Source organism: Macaca mulatta, chromosome 1 (assembly GCF_049350105.2).
Source record: "Macaca mulatta isolate MMU2019108-1 chromosome 1, T2T-MMU8v2.0, whole genome shotgun sequence".
Lineage (NCBI taxonomy): Eukaryota > Metazoa > Chordata > Mammalia > Primates > Cercopithecidae > Macaca > Macaca mulatta.
Genome location: NC_133406.1, coordinates 113,036,995 through 113,058,786, shown reverse-complemented (window position 1 = coordinate 113,058,786; position 21,792 = coordinate 113,036,995). Strand labels below are relative to the sequence as shown.

Sequence of the window (21,792 nt, the reverse complement as noted above, 5' to 3'; positions counted from 1 at the left end):
TATATTTTATAAATTATATATTATACTTATATTTATGTTATATGTAATTATAAATTGTAATATATAATATATATATACTTAAGGATGCTGTTCATCAAGCCTGAATTTTCTTTTTTTTTTTTAAGATGGAGTCTGTCTCCAGGCTGGAGTGTAATGGCGCTATCTCTGCTCACCACAACCTCCGCCTCCCAGGTTCAAGTGATTCTCCTGCCTCAGCCTCCCGAGTAGCTGGGATTACAGGCACCCGCCACCATACCCAGCTAAATTTTTTGTATTTTTAGTAGAGATGGGGTTTCGTCATGTTGGGCAGGCTGGTCTCGAACTCCCAACCTGAAGTGATTCACCCACCTTGGCCTCCCAAAGGGCTGGGACTACAGGCGTGAGACACTGTGCCCAGCCCAAGCCTGAATTCTCATTTGCATTTCCAGTAGTTTTGCCATCTTTGTTATTCAGTAAGGAGCTGTTTTTGTTTTTGTCTTTTTGAGACAGAGTCTGGCTGTGTTGCCCAGGCTGGAGTGCAGTGGCGTGATCTCGGCTCACTGCAACCTCCGCTTCCCAGGTTTAAGCGGGTCTCCTGCCTCAACATCCCAAGTAGCTGGGACTACAGGCACCCTCTAATTTCTTTTTATTTTTAGTAGAGACAGGGTTTCACTATGTTGGCCAGGCTGGTTTTGAACTCCTGTCGTGATCCACCATGCCCAGCCAAAGAGCTGTTTTTGTTAAAATTTGCTTGTCCCGGGCTGGGCGCAGTGGCTCACGCCTGTAATCCCAGCAGTTTGGGAGACCGAGGCAGGACAATCACTTGAGCCCATGAGTTCAAGACCAGCCTGGCCAACATGGCAAAACCCTGTCTCTACTAAAAACACAAAAATTAGCCAGGTGTGGTGGTACATGACTGTAGTCCCAGCTACTCGGGAGGCTGAGTCAGAAGAATCACTTGAACCCAGGAGGCAGAGGCTGCAGTGAGCTGGGATCATGCCACTGCACTCCAGCCTGGGCGACAGAGCCAGACTCGGTTTAAAAAAAAAAAAAAATGTCCTTGTACCACCCAAGGGCTATATTAACTGACTATTGTGGCCAGACGTGGTGGCTCATGCCTGTAATCCCAGCTACTTGAGAGGCTAAGGCAGGAGGCAGAGGTTGCAGTGAGCCGAGATCACACTGTTGCACTCCAGCCTGGGAGACAGAGCAAGACTCTGTCTCTAAAAATAAATGAATAAATAAATAAAATAACTGGCCATAGTGCCTGGCACTTAGTAGACGCTCAATATATATTTAAATTACTCAATAGACATCTATGAATAAATGAACTTCTCATTTTCCTCACTAATAAAAGCAGATATTAATGCCTATCAAATACCTAAATGGATTGCTGGCAGAATCAAAGAAGCTTGCACAAATCACTGGATAAAACACTAGGTGCAGTTATTTCCCTGAGGCTAGGACTGTTAAGAGTCCTTCTCGCTTGGAATTTCCTGTGCTCAGGACAAGGCTCTGCCCACAAGGGCATCCAGACCCCATAGCGGAAAGAGGATATCCAGACCTTCAGATCACTCTAGCTCCTGCTCTTTGCTATTTTCCTTACCAACTGAACAGCGGGGAAGAGACAGCGGTAGGATTAGTCCAGGTTCCACAGAAACCCAGCCTGATTCAGGCAGATCAATCACTTTGAAGACACAGTAATTGGATTTGAGTGGAGAACAATTCTGACAATAATCCAAGTTACCCAAAACAGGAACATTTGTGCAAATGGTGGCCTTTATTAAAGACCATGAAAAGTGACAGAACAGGAGCAAATCTGCTAGTGTAGTGCCGAGCTAGCCCTTTGCAGGACCCTAAAACCTGATCTAGTAACAGAATAAATCAGTGTATTTACATTTATGTTTGCCCTGAAAACCCAGGTAAGGTCTGAAGCCTGAGGCCATCTCCCCTTCCTTTCCTCCTCCCTCTTCTTACCTCCTTACCTTCTTTCACTTCCTCAATCGGTTCCTCTCCCTTCTCCCTCCTCTCTCTTCCTTCTTTTCCTTTCTGCTTTTCCCTTTTCTCTTCTCCTTTTATTCCTCATTCTCTTTACCATCTACCTATGTGTCCCTCCAAGCCCCTCTGCTATTTCTCCCCTGCTCAGTCCCTTTGCCCCGTCTCCCTCAGGTTCAGCTTCCAGGGTGGGGAGGCGAGAAAGGGTCCTCAGCCCAGGGAGCACTTGTTGGTGTTCTTCTTGTCGCAAGTTTTCAGGTCAGTACTGGGAGGCTTGTTGCCGTTTCCCTAGAGGGAGAAGGGCACAGGGGTCATGGTGTGAATGGCTGGTTAGGGTGTGAGGGTATAAACTGTTGGAAGTGAATCCACCCTCATGAGAAATCTTAGCATTGCTCCCCTCAATTCTTATCAACACCAACACACACACACCAGAGTTGTACCTAGTCCAGCAAAACCAACTTACTGATCTCCGGCCTCCTGACTTGAGCAAGATGTCCCGGGCCAGGGAGCTAAAAGCCTAAAGTGGGGAATAGAATCAGTTTGGAGGGAGGAGAATCTACCTTTTAATACTTCCTCTCTTGGTCAGGGATGGGGGTGTGGATCTCACCTCATCCACATTCATACTGGATTTAGCACTAGTTTCGAAAAATCGGATCCCGTGCTCTCGAGCCAACTATAAGGGGTGAAGTGAGAAGGAGAGAATTGAATTAAGGACAGCAGCCAAGTCCTCTGCAATGCAACCTATCTTGGCCCTCCCAGCCCAGTTCTAGAAATTGCTCAGCCTGGCCCTCACCTTATCGGCCTGCTCCTTCTGCACCTTCCTCTTGGCCTCCATGTCACATTTGTTCCCTAGCAAGAGGCGTTCCACCCCAGCCGAGGCATTCTGGGGGGGCAAAAGACAAGTAAAAGTTAGGTCCCGCCAGCTGGGTGTGGTGGCTCACACCTGTAATCCCAGCACTTTGGGAGGCCAAGGCGGGTGGATCACCTGATGCAGGAGTTCAAGACCAACCTGATCAACATGGTAAAACCCCATCTCTACTAAAAATACAAAAGTAGCTGAGCATGGTGGTGCATGCCTGTAATCCTAGCTACTTAGGAGGCTGAGGCAGGAGAATCATTTGAACCCGGTAGTCAGGTTGCAGTGAGCCAAGATGGTGCCATTGCACTCCAGCCCAGGCAACAAGAGCGAAACTTCGTCTCAAAAAAAAAAAAAAGTTAGGTCATGCCTATCCTTATGGCTCCCTTCATTCTCCAGGTTCTATCCAGTTCCCCCATCTCTTCTGGAGGGTCCTCACCTCCTTGATGCTTTTCATCCAGTTCTGAATATTCTCGAAAGATTTCTCATCCGTGATGTCGTATACTAGGATAATGCCCTGGGAGATGACAAAATTCAACTTGGACCATATTCCCTTTGAGGCTTCCCACTGCCCTGTAAGTGACCCGGCAAGTTCCATCCATGGGTCTAAACACTAGGCCACGTTGGGCCCTCTGCAACCCACACTACACCCCTCCCATTTTTACCTGCCTCAACCCCTGACCCTTTGTATTCATAATATATTCTGTGGCCTCATCCTTCATCCTTTGTCCAGACCCACACTTCATACCATGGCTCCACGGTAGTAGGCAGTAGTTATTGTCTTGAATCGCTCTTGGCCAGCCGTGTCCCTAAAGAAGGAGAAGGTTTCATGGAATGGAAGAGAGGAAAGAATTCTCTAATGGAAGAATTCTTCCTCTCTCGCAAGAATTTAGCTTTTGCAACATGGTGGGGCAACAGAATAAGGAAACAGTAAAGGGGAGTGGGATTAAAGACGGTTGACCTGATTTCCAGAGATGGTAGTGGCCCAAGAAACAAGCTGTCTTTGCTTATTCATTGAATGCTTGCTATGTGTCCAGCACTGCGTATGTATCATTTTATCTAATCCTTAATCTCTCCTTGTAAGACATGTATTATTGTCCCTATTTTACAAATAAGGAAACATGCCGGGGGCCGTGGCTCGCGCCTGTAATCTTCCGCCTTGGGAAGCCGAGGCGGGTCGATCATCTGAGGTCAGGAGTTCGAGACCAGCCTGGCCAACATGGCGAAACCTCGTCTCTACTAAAAATACAAAAATTAGCCGGGCATGGTGGCGGGCACCTGTAATCCCAGCTACTTGGGAGGCTGAGGTGGGAGAATCACTTGAACCCAGGAGGCGGAGGTTGCGGTGAGCTGAGATTGTGCCATTGCACTCCAGCCTGGGCGATAAGAGCAAGACTCTGTCTCAAAAAAAAAAGAGGAAACAGATTTGGATAGGCTGAATAATTCATGAAGGTCAGGCAGCAGATAAGTAAAAGAACCGGATTTGTGCACCACTCTGCTCTTATATGTCATAGCATTATGCCTCCACTAAGCTTCATACCACTTAAACCCCTTCAGGGTCTACATTTGGCTCTCTGGGCTCACCATATTTTGGAGAAAACACTAGACTTAGAGTCAAGTCTTAATTCTGCCTGTGCCATTTAACGGTTCACAGCCTGTTTCCAAGTTATGACTGAACAGTTGTTTGTTGTCAAATTAAGAGGATGCTCTGTAGCCAGAGGAGGCAAGAGTTACAAAAAAGCTGGAACTAGTTGGGAGAGCAGGAAGAGAGACGAAGGACAGCTGAGTGCATCCAGAGAAATAGATTAGAAGTGCTAGAAAGAGCAATGAGGAAAGGAAGAGAAATGAAACAAAGTAGAAGAAAAAGCGTGTAGGAGGTAAATGAAGTCTGGTGAGGCTTCCCAGAGGATTCACTTACCAGACTTGTAGTTTGATCTTCTTCCCCTCTATATCCACAGTGCGAATCTTGAAATCAATTCCTAGGGGTGGAAAGTATGCACTGAAGTTGAGACATGCATGCACACATGTAAAACTGTGTGATGGGAGGGACAGGAAGGGAGCAGTGTCAGCACCAGAAATTCTGCAGGAGAGGCACTTGGGGAGCAATCTTGTTGGAAATGCCAAGCTAGGAGAATTTTCCCAAAGCTGTATTTGTATAGCAAGAATACTATTTTTACTTACGTTTTATGGATTTTGGGAGGGAAAAGGTGATGAAAATTCTGCATGGAGGCTTAAGATCCTTAGGCCACCTCTTGGGTCCATTCAGCTATACCAGCTGACAACTCTCTGAATTCAGTCTCTGTCTCCCCACCAGATATTACTTTCACATTCCTCTTCTCTGTTTTCTTAGAGCCCTCTACTCTTGGTATTCCACCCACCCTCCTAGTAGAGAGTAAGGAAAAAAGTAGCTGAAGCCAGTCTATGTGAATTAACTAGTAGGCCAAACTTGGCACTAGGAAAGTCTGAGGCTAAACAGGATTACTTTTGAGACAATTAGGAAAGGGGGGCATTTTTCCTCTTCCTTTGTAACCAGAATTGTCATAAGACTCTTCCTGTCTATTTCCCAAGCCAGAGGAAATGAAGAAAGAAGGGAGGAGGGGAGACAATGTTCTTCTTAGTAGAAACTTGGGCACCTCCCCCAAGCCTGCTGGGGGCCCCTGGGAGGAGGATGAGTCACCAGGCTGACTCAGAGACCCCAAAAGTCCCCTCATTTCCACGTTCCTCACCAAGCTGGCTGCATATTCATGATCACAGTCCTTGGGCCGCCCTCCAGCACACCCAGCCACCTTGTTCCACCCTTCCCAAACCCCTGTTCAGCTGAGGTGCAGGGAGACTGGGGCAGGGAACCTGGGAAGTAGATGGTGAGCTGGGGACGCAGTGGGAGAGTTTGAAGGTCGGCTAGAGGGAAAGAGGCTAACAGATCGGATTGGGAGAAAAAGATGTGGCAGACAGGGATACAGGAAACGTGGAGAATGGATCGAGAGAGTTCTAAGTGGTGGGGGTAGGGGAAGAGGGGCACAGAGACAAAGAGAGAAGAGTTCTTGTGGGTTTTGGGAAACTAAGGTGATGGCACCAAGAAAATGAGGAGCTGGCAGCAGTTGAAGAGTTACCTGAAAGCCTCAGAGAGGTGAGAGGTTTGGTTACCATACAGAGACATGCATGGGGGAGGGGTCAGAGCCAGGGGTTGAGGGACTAGAATTCAGGAGCCTTACTCTAAGGGGACTGAAAATTGGGGTCACTAGTAATCCGGGAGCCTGAGAAGGAGGTTACAAGACAGTAGGGGTCTGGGACATGGCCAGCGGGCTCACCAATGGTGGAGATGTAAGTGTTGTTGAAGTTGTCCTCTGCAAAGCGAATGATCAGACAAGTCTTGCCCACCCCCGAGTCCCCGATCAGCAGCAACTTGAAGAGGTGGTCGTAGGCTTTGGCCATGGCGGACACCGGGGGAGCCGGGGGAGGGGTGGGGAGCTCCCGGCACTGGTAGGCGGGACTGGACGGTTGGCAAACAGAGCAGCACGGAGCCCAGGCCAGGAAGAAGTTTTCCTCCCTCTCCGCCCAGGCTCCGGGAAAAGGAGGGGCGGCACCCCTCCGGGCTCCACCCCCTGCCCGCCCACCCTTTTGGACAGGCCAAGGCGGCCAGCCCGGCCTCTGCTCTCTCGGTTTTCCCTTCCCAGCTTAGGCCGGCCTACCTGTCTCGCTATTTTCCACAGCCTTTTGGTAACTGTAGCTCCCCTCTTACGACCTTACTCTTCTATTCTGAGGCGAGAGTCTGGGGTGAAGGGAAGTAGAGGTTTAACCACGACGACCAGGGGAAGAGAAATTTTAGAGGGATTAGGGGAAGAGAGAAAGAGTTTTGGGAATAACGGTGAAGGTAGGGAGGGCACTAGAAATTGAAAAAAAAAAAATGGGGCTGATTTTTGGAGGTGCTATTCAACGAAGCTAGAAGATGAGTTATCATCGGTTTCTGGGGCTGCGTAAAAGTCAGTCCTAGAATTTTAGCGTTAGTTGTCCAAGCCCTTAGTTCTATGGATCCCAATTCCCTTTGAAAAAAGCGGGATGCGCAGAAGTAGGTTATTTGTTGAGTCAGTCTGCCCTCTGGTGGAACAGGGTGAAAACGTAAATTAGTTTTACAGAATCGGCCCCACCGCCCCAAGACTCACAGCCTACCTAGACACGTCCTGGTGCTTCAGTTGGAACGACCTCTCTAATGGGGGCCGCATGTGTGATTTCTCTGACCAAATAGCTTAAGAAAACAGTGATTTGAACTAAAAATGTCATTCTTCACGTGGATCTTTTAATATGGCCCACTTAAGGTGCAGTACTCCTGAAATCTCACTCAATAGGCCATGAACGTGTAGCCTTGGTAACCAGGAAGCTGAAATATGGACAGCATGGCTACAAAGAAACAAGTATATCTCTGCCTTTAGAAAAAAATTATTCTTGCTATATGTGTGCTGGGGGTGGAAAAAAATACGAAAAACGAAAGAAAGAAATTGTTTAAGACCCGGTGTGGTGGCTCACACTTGTAATCCCAGCACTTTGGGAGGCCAACGTGAGAGGATCCCTTGGGTCCAGGAGTTCAAGACTAGCCTGGGCAACATACTGAGACTCTGCTTCGACAATAAATAAATAAATAAATAAATAAATAAATAAGCCATACATGGTGGTGTGCGCCTGTAGTCCCAGCCCCAGCTACCTAGGGGGCAGAAGTGGGCAGATCACTTGAGCCCAGGAGTCCAAGGCTGTAGTGAGCCATGATTATGCTACTGCACTCCAGACTCGGTGACAGAGTAAGATCCTGTCTCAAAAAAATTTTTAAATTTGTTTATTTTTAATTAATTAATTTTTTGAGACACAGCCTTGCTCTGTCGCCAGGCTGGAGTGCAGTGGGACGATCTCGGCTCACTGCAACCTCTGCCTCCCTGGTTCAAGCGATTCTCGTGCCTCAGCCTCTGGAATAGCTGGGATTACAGGTGCCTGCCACGAAGTCCAGCTAATTTTTGTATTTTTAGTAGAGACGGGGTTTCACCATGTTGGCCAGATGGTCTCGATCTCTTGACCTTGTGATCCGCCCGCCTCGGCCTCCCAAAGTGCTGGGATTACAGGCATAAGCCACCGCGCCCAGCCCTATTTTTTTTTTGAGACGGAGTCTCGCTCTGTTGCCCAGGCTGGAGTGCAGTGGCGCAATCTTGGTTCACTGCAAGCTCCACCTCCCGGGTTCACGGCATTCGCCTGCCTCAGTCTCCTGAGTAGCTAGGACTACAGGCGCCTGCCACCGCCTGGCTAAATTTTTGTATTTTAGGTAGAGACAGGGTTTCACCATGTTAACCAGGATGGTCTCGATCTCCTGACCTCGTGATCCGTCTGCCTTGGCCTTCCAAAGTACTGGAATTACAGGCGTGAGCCACCGCGCCCGGCCTATTTTTTTTTTTTTTTTTAATTTATTTTGAGGTGGAGTTTTGCTCTCGTTGCCCAGGCTGGAGTGCAATGGTGTGATCTTGGCTAACCGCAACTTTCGGCTCCCAGATTCAAGCGATTCTCCTGCCTAAGCCTCGCGAGTAGCTGAAATTACAGGCATCCGCCACCACCCCCAGCTAATTTTGTATTTTTAGTAGAGACGGGGTTTCTCCATGTTGGTCAGGCTGGTCTTGAACTCTCGACCTCAGGTGATCCATCCACCTCTGCCTCCCAAAGGCCTGGGATTACAGGCTTGAGCCACTGTGCCCAGCCTTTATTTTTATTTTTATTTTATTTTTTGAGACAAAGTTTTGCTCTTGTCACCCAGGCTGAAGTGCAATGGCTCAATCTCTGGTCACTGCAACCTCCGCCTCTTGGGTTCAAGCGATTCTCCAGCCTCAGCTTCCCAAGTAGCTGGGATTACAGCCACCCGCCACCACACCTAGCTAAAATTTTTTTTTGTATTTTTAGTAGAGACGGGGTTTCACCATGTTGGCCAGGCTGGTCTCGAACTCCCGACCTCACATGATCCGCCCGCCTCAGCCTCCCAAAGTGCTGGGATTACAGGCATGAGCCACCGCAACCGGCAAATAAAAAATTATTCAAGGGAGTCTCTCTCGAGCCTATTCTGGCTGCCTATAAAAAAATTAAAGGCTGGGTGTGGTGGCTCACACCTGTAATTCCAGCACTTTGGGAGGCTGAGGTGGGCGGATCACGTGAGGTCGGGAGTTCAATATCAGCTTGGCCAACATGGTGAAACCCCCGTCTCTACTAAAAATACAAAATTAGCCGGGCGTGGTGCCGCCTGCCTGTAATCCCAGCTACTCGGGAGGCTGAGGCGGGAGAATTGCTTGAACGCGGGAGGCGGAGGTTGCGGCGAGCAGAGATGGCACCATTGCACTACAGCCTGGGCAACAAGAGCAAAACTGCGTCTAGAAAAAAAAAAAATGAGGGCCGGGCGCGGTGGCTCAAGCCTGTGATCCCAGCACTTTGGGAGACCGAGACGGGTGGATCACGAGGTCAGGAGATCGAGACCATCCTGGCAAACACAGTGAAACCCTGTCTCTATTAAATACAAAAAACTAGCCGGGCGAGGTGGCCGGCGCCTGTAGTCCCAGCTACTTGGGAGGCTGAGGCCGGAGAATGGCGTGAACCCGGGAGGCGGAGCTTGCAGTGAGCTGAGATCCGGCCACCGCACTCCAGCCTGGGTGACAGAGCGAGACTCCGTCTCAAAAAAAGAAAATGTGTACTGGTTGTTAAGAAGGCATCTTTTGTCATTTCACTTATCCCCATCACCTTCCGTGTCCATGCTTGTCCCTTCTCAAGCTAAACTATTCAATCTCCTTTTGTCTATTCTCTCACCTCTCATTATCTCCTTGAGTCTTCCCTATTTCTTTTCACTGACCAAACCATGTCTCACCTGTTTGTTTGTTTGTTTATTTATTTATTTATTTAATTTTAGATCGAGTCTTGCTCTGTCACCCAGGCTGGAGTACAATGGCAGGATCTTGGCTCACTGCAACTTCTCTCAGGTTCAGGTGATTCTCCTGCCTCAGCCTCCAGAGTAGCTGGGATCACACGTACCCAACACCACACCTGGCTAATTTTTTTGTATTTTTAGTAGAGATGGGGTTTCATAATGCTGGTCAGGCTGGTCTCGAACTCTGACCTCAAAGGATCCACCCACCTCGGCCTCCCAAAGTGCTGGGATTAGAGGCGTGAGCCACTGTGTCTGGTCTATTTTTATGTTTTTTAGAGACAGGGTCATTCTGTCACCCACACTGGAATACAGTGGCACTATCCTAGGTCACTGCAGCCTTGAGCTCCTGGGCCCAAACCATTCTTCTGCCTCATCCTCCCAAATAGCTGGGACTACGGACACAAGCTACCACGCCTGGCTAATGTTTCAATATTTTGTAAAGACAAAGTCTCACTATATTGCCCATGCTGGTCTTGAACTCTGAGCTTCAAGCAATACTCCCACCTCAGCCTCCCAAAGTGCTGGGATTACAGATGTGGGCCACCATACTCAGCTTTACCAGTCCTTTAAATTACTCTTCAATTTTTGTGAATTGTCCTGATAAAAATCCATCAGTTCTTTTTATCTTATTTTGCCTGGATCTGGACTTTTCGTCCTTAGCAATGTATTATTCGTGCTCACCTCTCTGAACTGTACTTATTCTGGTGTATACCTGCTTTCACTGGAACCTGACTTTTTTTTTTTTTTTTTTTTGAGACCGAGTTTGCTCTTGCTGCCCAGGCTGGAGTGCAATGACTCCGTCTCGGTCCACTGCAATCTCCTCCTCCTTGATTCAAGCGATTCTCCTGCCTCAGCTTCCCAAGTATCTGGGATTACAGGAATGCACCACCATCTCTGGCTAAATTTTGCATTTTTTTTAGTAGAGACGGGGTTTCACCATGTTGGCCAGGCTGGTGTCGAACTGCTGACCTCAGATGATCCACCCGCCTTGGCCTCCCAAAGTGCTGGGATTACACGCATGAGCCACCGCGCCCGGCCTAAATTGTTAAATTAAACCAATAGAAAAAGAGTTAAGAATATAGGTATTTAAAAAATAGTACGGAAGTCCTGGATATGGCTCCTTCTCCCTGGTGTTTTCCTTAACCTTTTCTATTAGGCTCCAAATGTCAAAGTATGACACAAAATTTTAAAAGTGTCCATTTATCCCTGGATAGTGATCAAACGCTGACCTCAAATTAGCAAGGTAACCCTTTCAACATGGTGACGCATATGTGTCACAACTAACAGTTAAAGACCTTCCGAAAATGGCAGCTCCCTTGTCTCTCCACCGCATCAGACCAAAGTAGGACCTTCCAAGCATGGTGGCACAAGATCCTTGCGTCATTTCCTGTAGTGTGCACAATATAAGGGGCAGGATTTCCGCTTTCGCTCTTTTCCGGCGGTGACGACCTACCCACACGAGAACATGCCTGTGAGTGCTTTGGTCCAGGTTTCGGCGGAGATCTCGCTGTTCTGTCTGCACGCTCCCCTCACGCTGATTTCGGATCGTAGAGGGTTCTCATTTACCCTCTGCACTTCTTAGGACATTAACTCCAGGGACCGCAGCGGCCCACGGGCCACCCGCATAGACGGGAGCGGAGAGGAGATAAGATGGCGGCCCAGCTGCGCAGACACCAGGGGCAGCGAGGGGCGAGCTCTCCCCGGTGTGTGACAGTGGGGGCTGTTTTCGACCATCCCATTTTCGCCGTTGGTTTCTAAATCTCTGCATTTCTGTCCCTGTTAGCTCGCAAAGGATCTCCTTCATCCCTCCCCAGAAGAGGAGAAGAGGAAACACAAGAAGAAACGCCTGGTGCAGAGCCCCAATTCCTACTTCATGGATGTGAAATGCCCAGGTGAGGAGACGGCTTGCTGTAGTGGGGAAAGCACTGGGCAGTAACAGTTGGAAAATGTTGTAGTGTGAGCTGTCTCATATCCTTGAAGCTGTCCAGCAGCTTCAGTTTCTTCACCTGTGGAAAATATTTTCCCTGATACTCTTAAAATTCGAATGTATGAGACTCGCAGAGTTTTGCATCTTAGGAGAAGTGATTCATTTCAGCGTGATGTCCCATCACATTTCACATACAATCCCTACTTTTTTTGTGTTGGGAAACAATGTAATGGATGATGAGTTGGGCATATGTGCAGGAAAGATATGGATGTAATCGAGGAAAAAAATGTTACCTGTTTTTCTTTCAGGATGCTATAAAATCACCACGGTCTTTAGCCATGCACAAACGGTAGTTTTGTGTGTTGGCTGCTCCACTGTCCTCTGCCAGCCTACAGGAGGAAAAGCAAGGCTTACAGAAGGTAAATGGTGTACTAATGTTGTGATTTGGGGCTTTGAGTTTGTTTTCTAGAAATGGAAACATCTCTCAGGATCTTTCAGTCTTACAGTGACAGAGACCATGTCTAATGTAAATTTTTAGACAGGAAGTGTTGGATTTATAAATTTTTTTTTTTTCAAGTAGATACTACCAAAAACTACGTGTTAATCTCAAAGCACTACTGTCTAAAGCGGGGATCAATGGGTGATAAAAGGGCTCAAGTTGATATGAAGTGACCAAAGTGATATATAAATGAGTAGGTAGCTAAGAGTTGAGAAAAATAAAAGATGTGGTGGATCATCATGCATCTGCTTCTTTTGTGGGAGAGGTGGGCAGAATACCTGGACTGATGTCAGCTAATCTCTGAATCTTTTTCCTCCAGGATGTTCCTTTAGGAGGAAGCAGCACTAAAGGCACTCTGAATCAAGATGAGTGGGAAACCATCTCAATAAACACATTTTGGATAAATCCTGTTTATTGTCTTGTTTAAGTGTTAGGAAGTTCCTGTCTCAAGTATTCAGGGGCAACCAGAAAGAGAAGAATATTAGAGTCATTTGGGGCACGTAAGTGGCCAAGTACTTTAAAAGTCCCTTTGGGGGCATTTTTAACCACCTAAGGCTCATTGGGTAAATTTGTTTTTTTAATTGTGATACTATCTCAAGTGTTGTGTTGGGTGTGTGTGTTTTTTTGTTTTTGTTTTTTTTAAGAGATGGAGCCTTGCTCTGTCTCCCAGGCTGGAGTGCAGTGGTGTGATCTGCAACCTCTGCCTCCGGGGTTCAAGCAGTTCTTTGTCTCAGCCTCCCAAGTAGCTGGGATTACAGGTGTCTGCCACCATGCCCGGCTAATTTTTGTATTTTTAGTAGAGACGGGGTTTCACCATGTTGGTCAGGCTGATCTCAAACTGCTGGACCTGGTGATCCTCCTGCCTCAGCCTCCTGAAGTGCTGGGATTACAGGCCATGAGCCACCACGCCCGTCTGACAGTTAACTTTCCACAACACAGTCCAACACGCCAGTTTTAAGAAACAGCTTAGGATGCTTTATTTATAGTTCTCAGAAGCCTTATCTGGAAATTTAATGTAGAAGTTGTTGTTAGGCTTCTTGTCTAGGACTAGAAATCTTCATTCCCCTACAGTTAAAAGGAACTTGTCCAAGCAGAGATTAGTGTCTTATACTCCATAACCAATGTTGCAGCCGACTTTGGGCCAGTGGAGGTTGTAGACTCATGAAGTGAGGGGGAGAAGTTGTGGAGTTAAAAGAACCTAAAGAAGAGGGAAAAGTTGAGTGAACTAAACGTATATGTCTGAGCTTTTCAAAGAGAGGACAGAGGCTTTTTTACCTGGCTGTGGTGTTCCTAGAGTTGGTACATACACAACTGGAACTGTTTGTATCTTGTTTAGGAAGGCGTTGTATGCTGGAAAAACGACAAAGGAAATGTCACAAGGCATATCTGAGGAAGGCCTTAAAGGGCAAAGTCAACTCTAGAATGAGAATATTGCTAAAAATAATTTTTCAAAATAAGTAATAGTAATGCACTATTACAGGAAGTTTTTATCCCAATCCACTTTAGAGTTACCTTCAGCTTTTGGCTAAAAGGTGGGAAAATGGGCGGGCGTGGTGGCTCACGCCTGTAATCCCAGCACTTTGGGAGGCCGAGGTGGGCGGATCACAAGGTCAGGAGATGAGACCATCCTGGCTAACACAGTGAAACCCCATCTCTACTAAAAATACAAAAAATTAGCTGGTCGTGGTGACCTGCTGTAGTCCCAGCTACTTGGGAGGCTGAGGCAGGAAAATGGTGATTACCCGGGAGGCGAAGCTTGCAGTGAGTAGAGATGGCACCACTGCACTCCAGCCTGGGCGACAGCCAGACTCCCGTCTCAAAAAAAAAAAAAAAAAAAAAAAAGGTGGGGAAATGGAATGTACATGATAGTGATGTGTTAACTTTTTTTCTTTTTTTTTTTTTAGGCTGTGCATGGTGGCTCACGCCTGTAATCCCAGTACTTTGAGAGGCCTAGGTGGGCAGATCACGTGAAGTCGGGCATTCAAGACCAACCTGGCCAACATGTCATTAAAAATACAAAAATTAGCCAGTTGTGGTAGTGGGTGTCTAATCCCAGCTGCTCGAGAGGTTGAGGCAAGAGAATCGCTTGAAACTGGGCGGTGGAGGTTGCAGTGAGCCGAGATTGCACCACTTCATGCCAGCCTGGGTGACAGTGGGACTCCATCTCAAAAGTCATCACAGGATATTGCTGGAGTATAGTGGCACAATCATGGTTTACTGCCACTTTGAATTCCCTGGCTCAAGCAATACTCCTGCCTGAGCTTCCCTAGTAGCTAGGACTACAGATGTGTGCCACCACCACACCCAGCTAATTTTTAAGTTTTTTTGTGGAAATGGGGTCTCACTGTGTTGCCCAGGCTGGTCTTAAATTTCTAGACTCAAGCCATCCCACCTTGGCCTCCCAAAGTGCTAGGATTACAGGCATGAACCATTGCACCCAGTCTGTTGTATTACTTGAATTATCCCTAACTATGAATTTCAGCAAAAGTAGCTGTTATACCTCAAGATTTAGTAGTGGCTTCCACTTCTAAGTGGTGTGTATTTGCCAAATCCAGAGGAGGGCCCCCCCGCCTTTTTTTTTTTGAAATGGAGTCTTGCTCTGTAGCCCATGCCGAAGTGCAGTGGCACTATCTTGGCTCACTGCAACCTCCATCTCCCAGGTTCAAGCACTTCTGCCTCAGCCTCCCAAGTAGCTGGGATTACAGGCGTGTGCCACCACACCAGCTAATTTTTGTTATTTTTAGTAGAGATGAATTTTCACTATGTTGGCCAGGCTGGTCTTGAACTCCTGAACTCAGGTCACCCACCCGCCTCGGCCTCCCAAAGTGCTGGGATTAGAGGTGTGAGCCACGGCGCCCGGCTGAGGAGGACCTTTAATCCACTAGGTTACTAGGACTAGAAGGCAAACTTAGTTTACACTGCTTGTTAAAATTACATGTGATAAGCAGCTAATTTTCATCCTTATTAGTTTGTGAAATAAAATGAAGGCAGTTTCAGCTGGGCGCAGTGGCTCAGGCCTGTAATCCCAGCACTTTGGGAGGCCGAGGTGGGTGAATCACGAGGTCAGGAGTTCAAGACCAGCCTGGCCAGGATGGTGAAACCCTGTCTCTACCAAAAATACAAAAAATTAGCTGGGCGTGGTGGCGGGCACCTGTAGTCCCAGCTACTTGGGAGGCTGAGGCAGAGAATTGCTTGAACCTGGGAGGTGGAGGTTGCAGTGAGCCGAGATCACACCACTGCACTCCAGCCTGGGTGACAGAGTGTGACTCTATCTCAAAAAAAAAAAAAAAAAAGCAGTTTCCATGTCAAAGTCCATGGTATTGAATACAAGGACTGTTTACCTAGGAAGATGAAAGCTGTTGATGCCAGCACTGCAAAGAGGGTCAAGAGCAGGATCTGGTAAGAGCCAGTGAACCGCTTGAGGATGGCTGAATCTTCACAATGATCTATACATTGGCCATAACAAAACAAGATAATAGTTATTTTATAACAACCATGGACAGATGCTGCAGTTTTTAAATTTAATTTTTTTTTTTTTTTTGGAGGTGGAGTCTCGCTCTGTCGCCCAGGTTGGAGTGCAGTGGCGCAATCTCGGCTCACTGCAAGCTCTGCCTCCCGGGTTCAGGCCATTCTCCTGCCTCAGCCTCCCGAGTAGCTGGGACTACAGGCGCCCGCCACCACGCCCAGCTAAATTTTTTGTATTTTTAGTAGAGACGGAGTTTAACCGTGTTAGGATGGTCTCGATCTCCTGACCTCGTGATCCGCCCGTCTCGGCCTCCCAAAGTGCTGGGATTACAGGCGTGAGCCACCGCGTCCAGCCTTTAAATTTAATTTTTTGAGACAGAGTTTTGCTCTCTGTCCCCCAGACTGGAGGGCAGTGGCACGATCTCAGCTCACTGCAACTTCCAGCTGATGCTGCATTTTAAAACTTACGACTAAAAATAGTAATAAGAGTATCTGTCAGAAGTATCCAAAACCCAGCTCAGAGAGAAGAGAGCTTCAGTTGTAAACTATGCTTGGTTCAACCACCTCTTTTTGACTTCTTCCTATCTCCAGAGTAGTAAAACTCCAATTCTTGAGCCTGTTATTTATTCCTCTTAGATTTAAAAGGATGCTTTAAATCCTCTGCTACTTTAAAATGCTGGTTACCGCTTCTTCCTCTTCCAGGGACGTTGTCTGCAGGCACTCAGAATGGTCCAGCGTTTGACAATGTAGGCTTTCCTACAATACAGCCTCTAACAAAACTAGGCTGTCCCAAACCCTTGGTAATAGAATTGTTTACCTCTATACCAAGAAGGATGGGAAAGCACCAAAATCTGCATGTGGCATTTGCCCAGGCAGACTTCAAGGGATGCATGCTGTAAAACCTGAAGTTCTTACGAGATTGTCCAAAACAAAAAACATGTCGGGTTCCATGTATGCTAAATGTGTTCGTGACCGGATCAAGCGTGCTTTCCTTATCGAGGAGAAGAAAATTGTTGTGAAAGTGCTGAAGGCACAAGCACAGAGTCAGAAAGCTAAATAAAGAATGAAACTTTTGAGTAATAAAAATGAAAAGACTTAAAAAAAAATGTGGCCTGGCACGGTGGCTCACGCCTGTAATCCCAGCACTTTGGGAGGCCAAGGTAGGTGGATCACGAGGTCAGGAGACCATCCTGGCCAACATGGTGAAACCCCATCTCTACTAAAAATACAAAAAATTAGGCGGGCGTGGTGGCGGGCACCTGTAGTCCCAGCTACTCAGGAGGCTGAGGCAGGAGAATGGTGTGAGAATGGAGTGAGACTCTGTCCCCCCACAAAAAAATGAAATGCTGTTTACCTTTAACCCCAGGTAACGTGCTTCCCTTCATGAAACTTGTGATAGTATGCTGATTCCATTTATAATTGTAATCTCTGTCTTGAAACATTTTATTTTCTTTATTTCTTTTTTTTTGAGACGGAGTCTCTGTTGCCCAGGCTGGAGTGCCGTGGCGCCATCTCAGCTCCCTGCAACCTCCACTTCCTGGGTTCAAGCAATTCTCTTGTCTCAGCCTCCCTAGTAGCTGGCATTATAGGCACCCACCACCATGCCTGGCTAATTTTTGTATTTTTAGTAGGGATGGGTTTCACCATGTTGGCCAGGCTGGTCTCGAACTCCTGACCTCAGGTGATCCACCTGCCTTGGCCTCCCAAAGTGCTGGAATTACAGGTGTGAGCCACTGCCCAGCCAAAACATTTTTTTTTAGATCATCAGTGACCACGTAAATCCACAGTACCTTTCTCCTACTCAGGATGTCATTTTTTGGGAGCACTCTGATTTGTATCTAACCTTATCCTCAATAAAACTTTAGACTTGCCTGTTTTTTCGTTTTTTTTTGTTTTTTTTGAGATAAGGTCTCAGGCTGGAGTGCAGTGGTACAGTCAGGGCTTACTGCAGCCTCCCAAGTAACTAGGACTACAGGTGCACATCATCACGTCTGACTTTATTTTTTTCTTTGAGATGGAGTTTCACTCCTGTTGCCCAGGCTGGAGTGCAATGGCATGATCTCGGCTCACTGCAACCTCCACCTCCCAGATTCAAGTGATTCTTCTGCTTCAGCGTCCTGTGTAGCTGGGATTACAGGTGCCCGCCACCACACCCAGCTAATTTTTGTATTTTTAGTAGAGATGGGGTTTCACCGTGTTGGCCAGGCTGGTCTTGAACTCCTGACCTCAGGTGATCCAACCACTTCGACCTCCCAGAGTGGTGGGATTACAGGCATGAGCCATCGCGCCCGGCCTGTTTTTTTTTTTTTTTTTAACACCTGGATAATTTAAATTTTTTTCTTTAACTTTTAATTTTTGGTAGAGAGGAAGTCTCTCTATGTTGCGCAGGCTTGTCTTGAACTCCTGGGCTAGAGCGGTCCTCCTGCCACAGCCTCCCAAAGTGCTGGGATTACAGGTGTGAGCCACTGCACCCGGCCTCAAAATAATGTTAAACACATTAAGCAGGACTAAGAAATCAGTTAAAGTATAGTTAACCAAAAGAGAAAAAACCTAATTTGTGACATGATCATATCGTAGTTACCAAAATGTTAAAAAGCCTAATTTGTAATATGGTTGTGTGTGTGTGTTTGTGTGTGTGTGTTTTGAGATGGTTTCTATTGCCAAGTCTGGGAGTGCAGTGTTGCAACTGTAGTTCACTGTAGCCTCAAATTCCTGGCCTCAAGTGATCCTCCCACCTCAGCCTCCCAAAGTGCTGGGATTATAGGTGTGAGCCCTGTTCCTGGCATGTGTATTTTATTAATAGCAACAAAAAAGATCTAAGTGCAGGTCTGATTACTGTAATTTTGTTTTTGGCTCTTTTTCTTTTTTTTTTTTTTGAGAGAGAGTCTTGCTCTGTCACCCAGGCTGGAGTGCAGTGGCACGATCTTGGCTCACTGTAACCTCCGCCTCCCAGGTTCAAGCGCTTCTCCTGCCTCGGCCTCTCAAAAGACTGGGACTACAGGAGTATGCAACCACGCGCAGCTAATTTTTGTGGTTTTAGCAGAGACGGGGTTTCACCATGTTGGCCAGGCTGGTCTTGAACTCCCAACCTCAGGTGATCTGCCCACCTCAGCTTCCCAAAGTGCTGGCATTACAAGCGTGAGCTACTGTGCCTGGGCTTTTGGCTGTTTTTCTTTCCTCTCTCCTCTCTCCTCTCTCCTCTCTCCTCTCTCCTCTCTCCCTCTCTCCCTCTCTCCCTCTCTCCCTCTCTCCCTCTCTCCCTCTCTCCCTCTCTCCCTCTCTCCCTCTCTCCCTCTCTCCCTCTCTCCCTCTCTCCCTCTCTCCCTCTCTCCCTCTCTCCCTCTCTCCCTCTCTCCCTCTCTCCCTCTCTCCCTCTCTCCCTCTCTCCCTCTCTCCCTCTCTCCCTCTCTCCCTCTCTCCCTCTCTCCCTCTCTCCCTCTCTCCCTCTCTCCCTCTCTCCCTCTCTCCCTCTCTCCCTCTCTCCCTCTCTCCCTCTCTCCCTCTCTCCCTCTCTCCCTCTCTCCCTCTCTCCCTCTCTCCCTCTCTCCCTCTCTCCCTCTCTCCCTCTCTCCCTCTCTCCCTCTCTCCCTCTCTCCCTCTCTCCCTCTCTCCCTCTCTCCCTCTCTCCCTCTCTCCCTCTCTCCCTCTCTCCCTCTCTCCCTCTCTCCCTCTCTCCCTCTCTCCCTCTCTCCCTCTCTCCCTCTCTCCCTCTCTCCCTCTCTCCCTCTCTCCCTCTCTCCCTCTCTCCCTCTCTCCCTCTCTCCCTCTCTCCCTCTCTCCCTCTCTCCCTCTCTCCCTCTCTCCCTCTCTCCCTCTCTCCCTCTCTCCCTCTCTCCCTCTCTCCCTCTCTCCCTCTCTCCCTCTCTCCCTCTCTCCCTCTCTCCCTCTCTCCCTCTCTCCCTCTCTCCCTCTCTCCCTCTCTCCCTCTCTCCCCTCTCCCCTCTCTCCTCTCTCCTCTCTCCTCTCTCCTCTCTCTCCTCTCTCTCCTCTCTCTCCTCTCTCCTCTCTCTCCTCTCTCTCCTCTCTCTCCTCTCTTTCTTTTTCTTTTCTGAGACAGCCTTTCTTTCTCACCTAGGCTGCGGTGCAGTGGTGAGATCTCAGCTCACTCCATCTCTGCCGCCCAGGCTCAAGTGATCCTCCCACTTCAGCTTCCAGAGTAGCTAGGACTGCAGGCCATCACACCTGGCTAATTATTTTGTATTTTTGTAGAGATGGGGTTTTGCATGTTGCCCAGGCTGGTGATTACTGTATATATATATATTTTTTGAGACAGAGTCTTGCTCTGTCCCAGGCTGGAATGCAGTGGCACAATCTTGACTCACTGCAACCTCCGCCTCCCCATTCAAGCTATTCTCCTGCCTCAGCCTCCCAAGTAGCTGGGATTACAGGTGCGTGCCACTACACCTGGCTCTTTTTTATTTATTTTTATTTTTATTTTTAGTAGAGACGGGGTTTCACCATGTTGGCCAGGCTGGTCTCGAACTCCTGACCTTGTGATCCACCTGCCTCGGTCGTCCAAAGTGCTGGGATTACAGGCATGAGCCACCATGCCTGGCCGATTACTGTAATTTTTAAGTGAGAAATATTTTTTAGATGTGGCAGGAGGAACATGAATATATCTACGGATTCTTTTTTTCTCTCTCTATACATTCTGAGAAACTTCTCTAGTAATGAACTATAGAAATGATCCCTGAAAGTATAGCCAATGAATTCTGTTGGTGACAAAAGCACACAATACTGCTGATATTATGATGGTTTACTGCCTATATTAATAATTAGTGAAAGTGCTAACTTTAAGTTAGTGGTCAGTTGAAAATAAAGATGCATGGCCGGGCGTGGTAACTCACGCCTGTAATCCCATCATTTTGGGAGGTTGAGGTGGGTGGATCATTTGAGATCAGGAGTGCCTAACATGGTGAAACCTCGCCTCTACTAAAAATACAAAAATTAGCCAGGCGTGGTGGTGGGCACCTGCATTCCCAGCTACTCTGGAGGCTGAGGGAGGAGAATCGCTTGAACCTGGGAGGTGGAGGTTGCAGTGAGCTGAGATGGTGCCACTGCACTCCAGACTGGGCGACAGAGCAAGACTCTGTCTCAAAAAAAAAAAAAAAAAAAAAAAAAGAAGATGCAATTTTCCTCCACTCAGGGTCATGGACACCTTGAATTCTATCTATGGACCTTTGTGGGGATCCATGGTCTCTAGATTTTAAAACTCTGCTTCAATACATTCTAGTGATGGTATCTAGAGATACCTTTTTTTTTTTTTTTTAATTCCTGAGACAGGGTCTTGTTCTGTCACCCAGGCTGGAGTGCAGTGGTGCAATCATGCCTCGCTGCAACTTCAACCTCCTGGGCTTAGGCAATCCTCCCACCTCAACCTCCTGCTAGGACTTCAGGTGCATGCTACCATGCCTGGCTAATTCTTTGGATTTTTAGTAGAGATAAGGTTTTGCTGTGTTGCTTAGCCTGGTCTTGAACTCCTGAGCTCAAGCGATCCTCCAGTCTTAGCCTCCCAAAGTGCTAGGATTACAAAGGTGTGAGCCACTGCGCCAGCATCTCAGTTTCCTCAGCTCTTGGGAAAAAATACCTACCTCCTAGAGTTATGAGAAATAAACCAAAAGCATATAAATGTGCTTAGGATAATAGTCAGTACAAATCAGATGCTCACGTAAACATCAACAAAAACCTATTTCCCATTAGGAGATATACTATAATTTAGTTTAGATTGTTCCCAGTAATTAAGTAGTTTCCCTTGAGGGGTGGGGAAGCAGGTGTGACAAATACAATATAAGGAGACTGATGGTTCTCTTGCTTTTCTAACACCTTTTCATAACTATTCCCATCCTATCCAAATGTGGCATTGTTCCTATTCCTAAACTAGGTAATGCCTGAAATCAGGATTTGGGGGAGCTAAGTCTTGGTTCTAGGGTTAACATTGGCCCATTGCCTGATGCAAAAAGATTTAAATACTTTTGAAGACAACAAAACAGGTAGATTGGCCAGGCGCGGTGGCTCACGCCTGTAATCCCAGCACTTTGGGAGGCCGAGGTGGGTGGATCACCTGAGGTCAGAAGTTCAAGACCAGCCTGGCAAAATGGTGAAACCCCATTTCTACAAAAATACAAAAATTAGCA

At 47.5% G+C, this 21,792-nt stretch overlaps 3 protein-coding genes and 2 pseudogenes across 9 annotated transcripts in view; 2 read left to right on the top strand and 3 right to left on the bottom strand.

The window, feature by feature from the left end:
* Nucleotides 1-1,739: 1,739 nt before the first annotated feature.
* RAB13 (RAB13, member RAS oncogene family) lies at nucleotides 1,740-6,372 on the bottom strand. Of its 4 annotated transcripts, none has more exons than NM_001261291.1 (8): nucleotides 6,139-6,362; nucleotides 4,749-4,809; nucleotides 3,579-3,639; nucleotides 3,270-3,347; nucleotides 2,768-2,857; nucleotides 2,582-2,647; nucleotides 2,438-2,491; nucleotides 1,740-2,262 (listed from the first exon to the last, which is right to left on the bottom strand). In NM_001261291.1, the coding sequence occupies exons 1-8, from the start codon at nucleotides 6,260-6,262 to the stop codon at nucleotides 2,185-2,187; spliced, it is 612 nt and encodes a 203-aa protein (NP_001248220.1). In that variant the 5' UTR covers nucleotides 6,263-6,362; the 3' UTR covers nucleotides 1,740-2,184. The 4 variants fall into 4 exon arrangements, with proteins under 4 accessions (NP_001248220.1, XP_077850829.1, XP_077850824.1 ...); XM_077994703.1 differs by having other exon boundaries at nucleotides 1,741-2,262; nucleotides 6,043-6,372; XM_077994698.1 differs by having other exon boundaries at nucleotides 1,741-2,262; nucleotides 2,434-2,491; nucleotides 6,139-6,372.
* A 4,825-nt stretch (nucleotides 6,373-11,197) lies between these two features.
* Nucleotides 11,198-12,598, top strand: RPS27 (ribosomal protein S27). Of its 3 annotated transcripts, XM_077946537.1 has the most exons (5): nucleotides 11,198-11,238; nucleotides 11,350-11,470; nucleotides 11,551-11,659; nucleotides 12,003-12,113; nucleotides 12,513-12,598. In XM_077946537.1, exons 3-5 carry the CDS (start codon nucleotides 11,641-11,643, stop codon nucleotides 12,539-12,541), a joined length of 159 nt encoding a protein of 52 aa, XP_077802663.1. In that variant the 5' UTR covers nucleotides 11,198-11,238; nucleotides 11,350-11,470; nucleotides 11,551-11,640; the 3' UTR covers nucleotides 12,542-12,598. The 3 variants fall into 3 exon arrangements, with proteins under 3 accessions (XP_077802663.1, XP_014965242.1, XP_028684581.1); XM_015109756.3 differs by lacking the exon at nucleotides 11,350-11,470; XM_028828748.2 differs by having other exon boundaries at nucleotides 11,198-11,470.
* A 547-nt stretch (nucleotides 12,599-13,145) lies between these two features.
* NUP210L (nucleoporin 210 like) overlaps nucleotides 13,146-21,792 on the bottom strand; it is a 165,932-nt gene continuing 157,285 nt past the window's right edge. For both annotated transcript variants that reach the window (XM_015109770.3, XM_077945448.1), the window contains 3 exons: nucleotides 15,535-15,639; nucleotides 13,469-13,543; nucleotides 13,146-13,391 (listed from right to left, as the gene is read on the bottom strand). In XM_015109770.3, the coding sequence (XP_014965256.3) occupies nucleotides 13,291-13,391; nucleotides 13,469-13,543; nucleotides 15,535-15,639 (281 nt within the window). In that variant the 3' untranslated portion in view covers nucleotides 13,146-13,290. The remainder of the gene's footprint in view (nucleotides 13,392-13,468; nucleotides 13,544-15,534; nucleotides 15,640-21,792) is intronic.
* Nucleotides 16,352-16,804, top strand: LOC716249 (large ribosomal subunit protein eL34 pseudogene; annotated as a pseudogene).
* On the bottom strand, nucleotides 20,284-20,364 carry LOC114674736 (small nucleolar RNA U3; annotated as a pseudogene).

Excerpts from the sequence above, each read along its gene's own strand:
- RPS27 (XM_015109756.3), top strand. Across the intron at positions 11,660-12,002 it reads CATGGATGTGAAATGCCCAG|GATGCTATAAAATCACCACG; the intron begins GTGAGGAGACGG and ends TTTTTCTTTCAG. Across the intron at positions 12,114-12,512 it reads AAAAGCAAGGCTTACAGAAG|GATGTTCCTTTAGGAGGAAG; the intron begins GTAAATGGTGTA and ends TTTTTCCTCCAG.
- RAB13 (NM_001261291.1), bottom strand. The coding sequence starts at position 6,262 with ATGGCCAAAGCCTACGACCACCTCTTCAAGTTGCTGCTGATCGGGGAC. Across the intron at positions 3,640-4,748 it reads AAGATCAAACTACAAGTCTG|GGACACGGCTGGCCAAGAGC; the intron begins GTAAGTGAATCC and ends CTCCTTCTTTAG. Across the intron at positions 2,263-2,437 it reads AGTCAGGAGGCCGGAGATCA|GGAAACGGCAACAAGCCTCC; the intron begins GTAAGTTGGTTT and ends TTCTCCCTCTAG.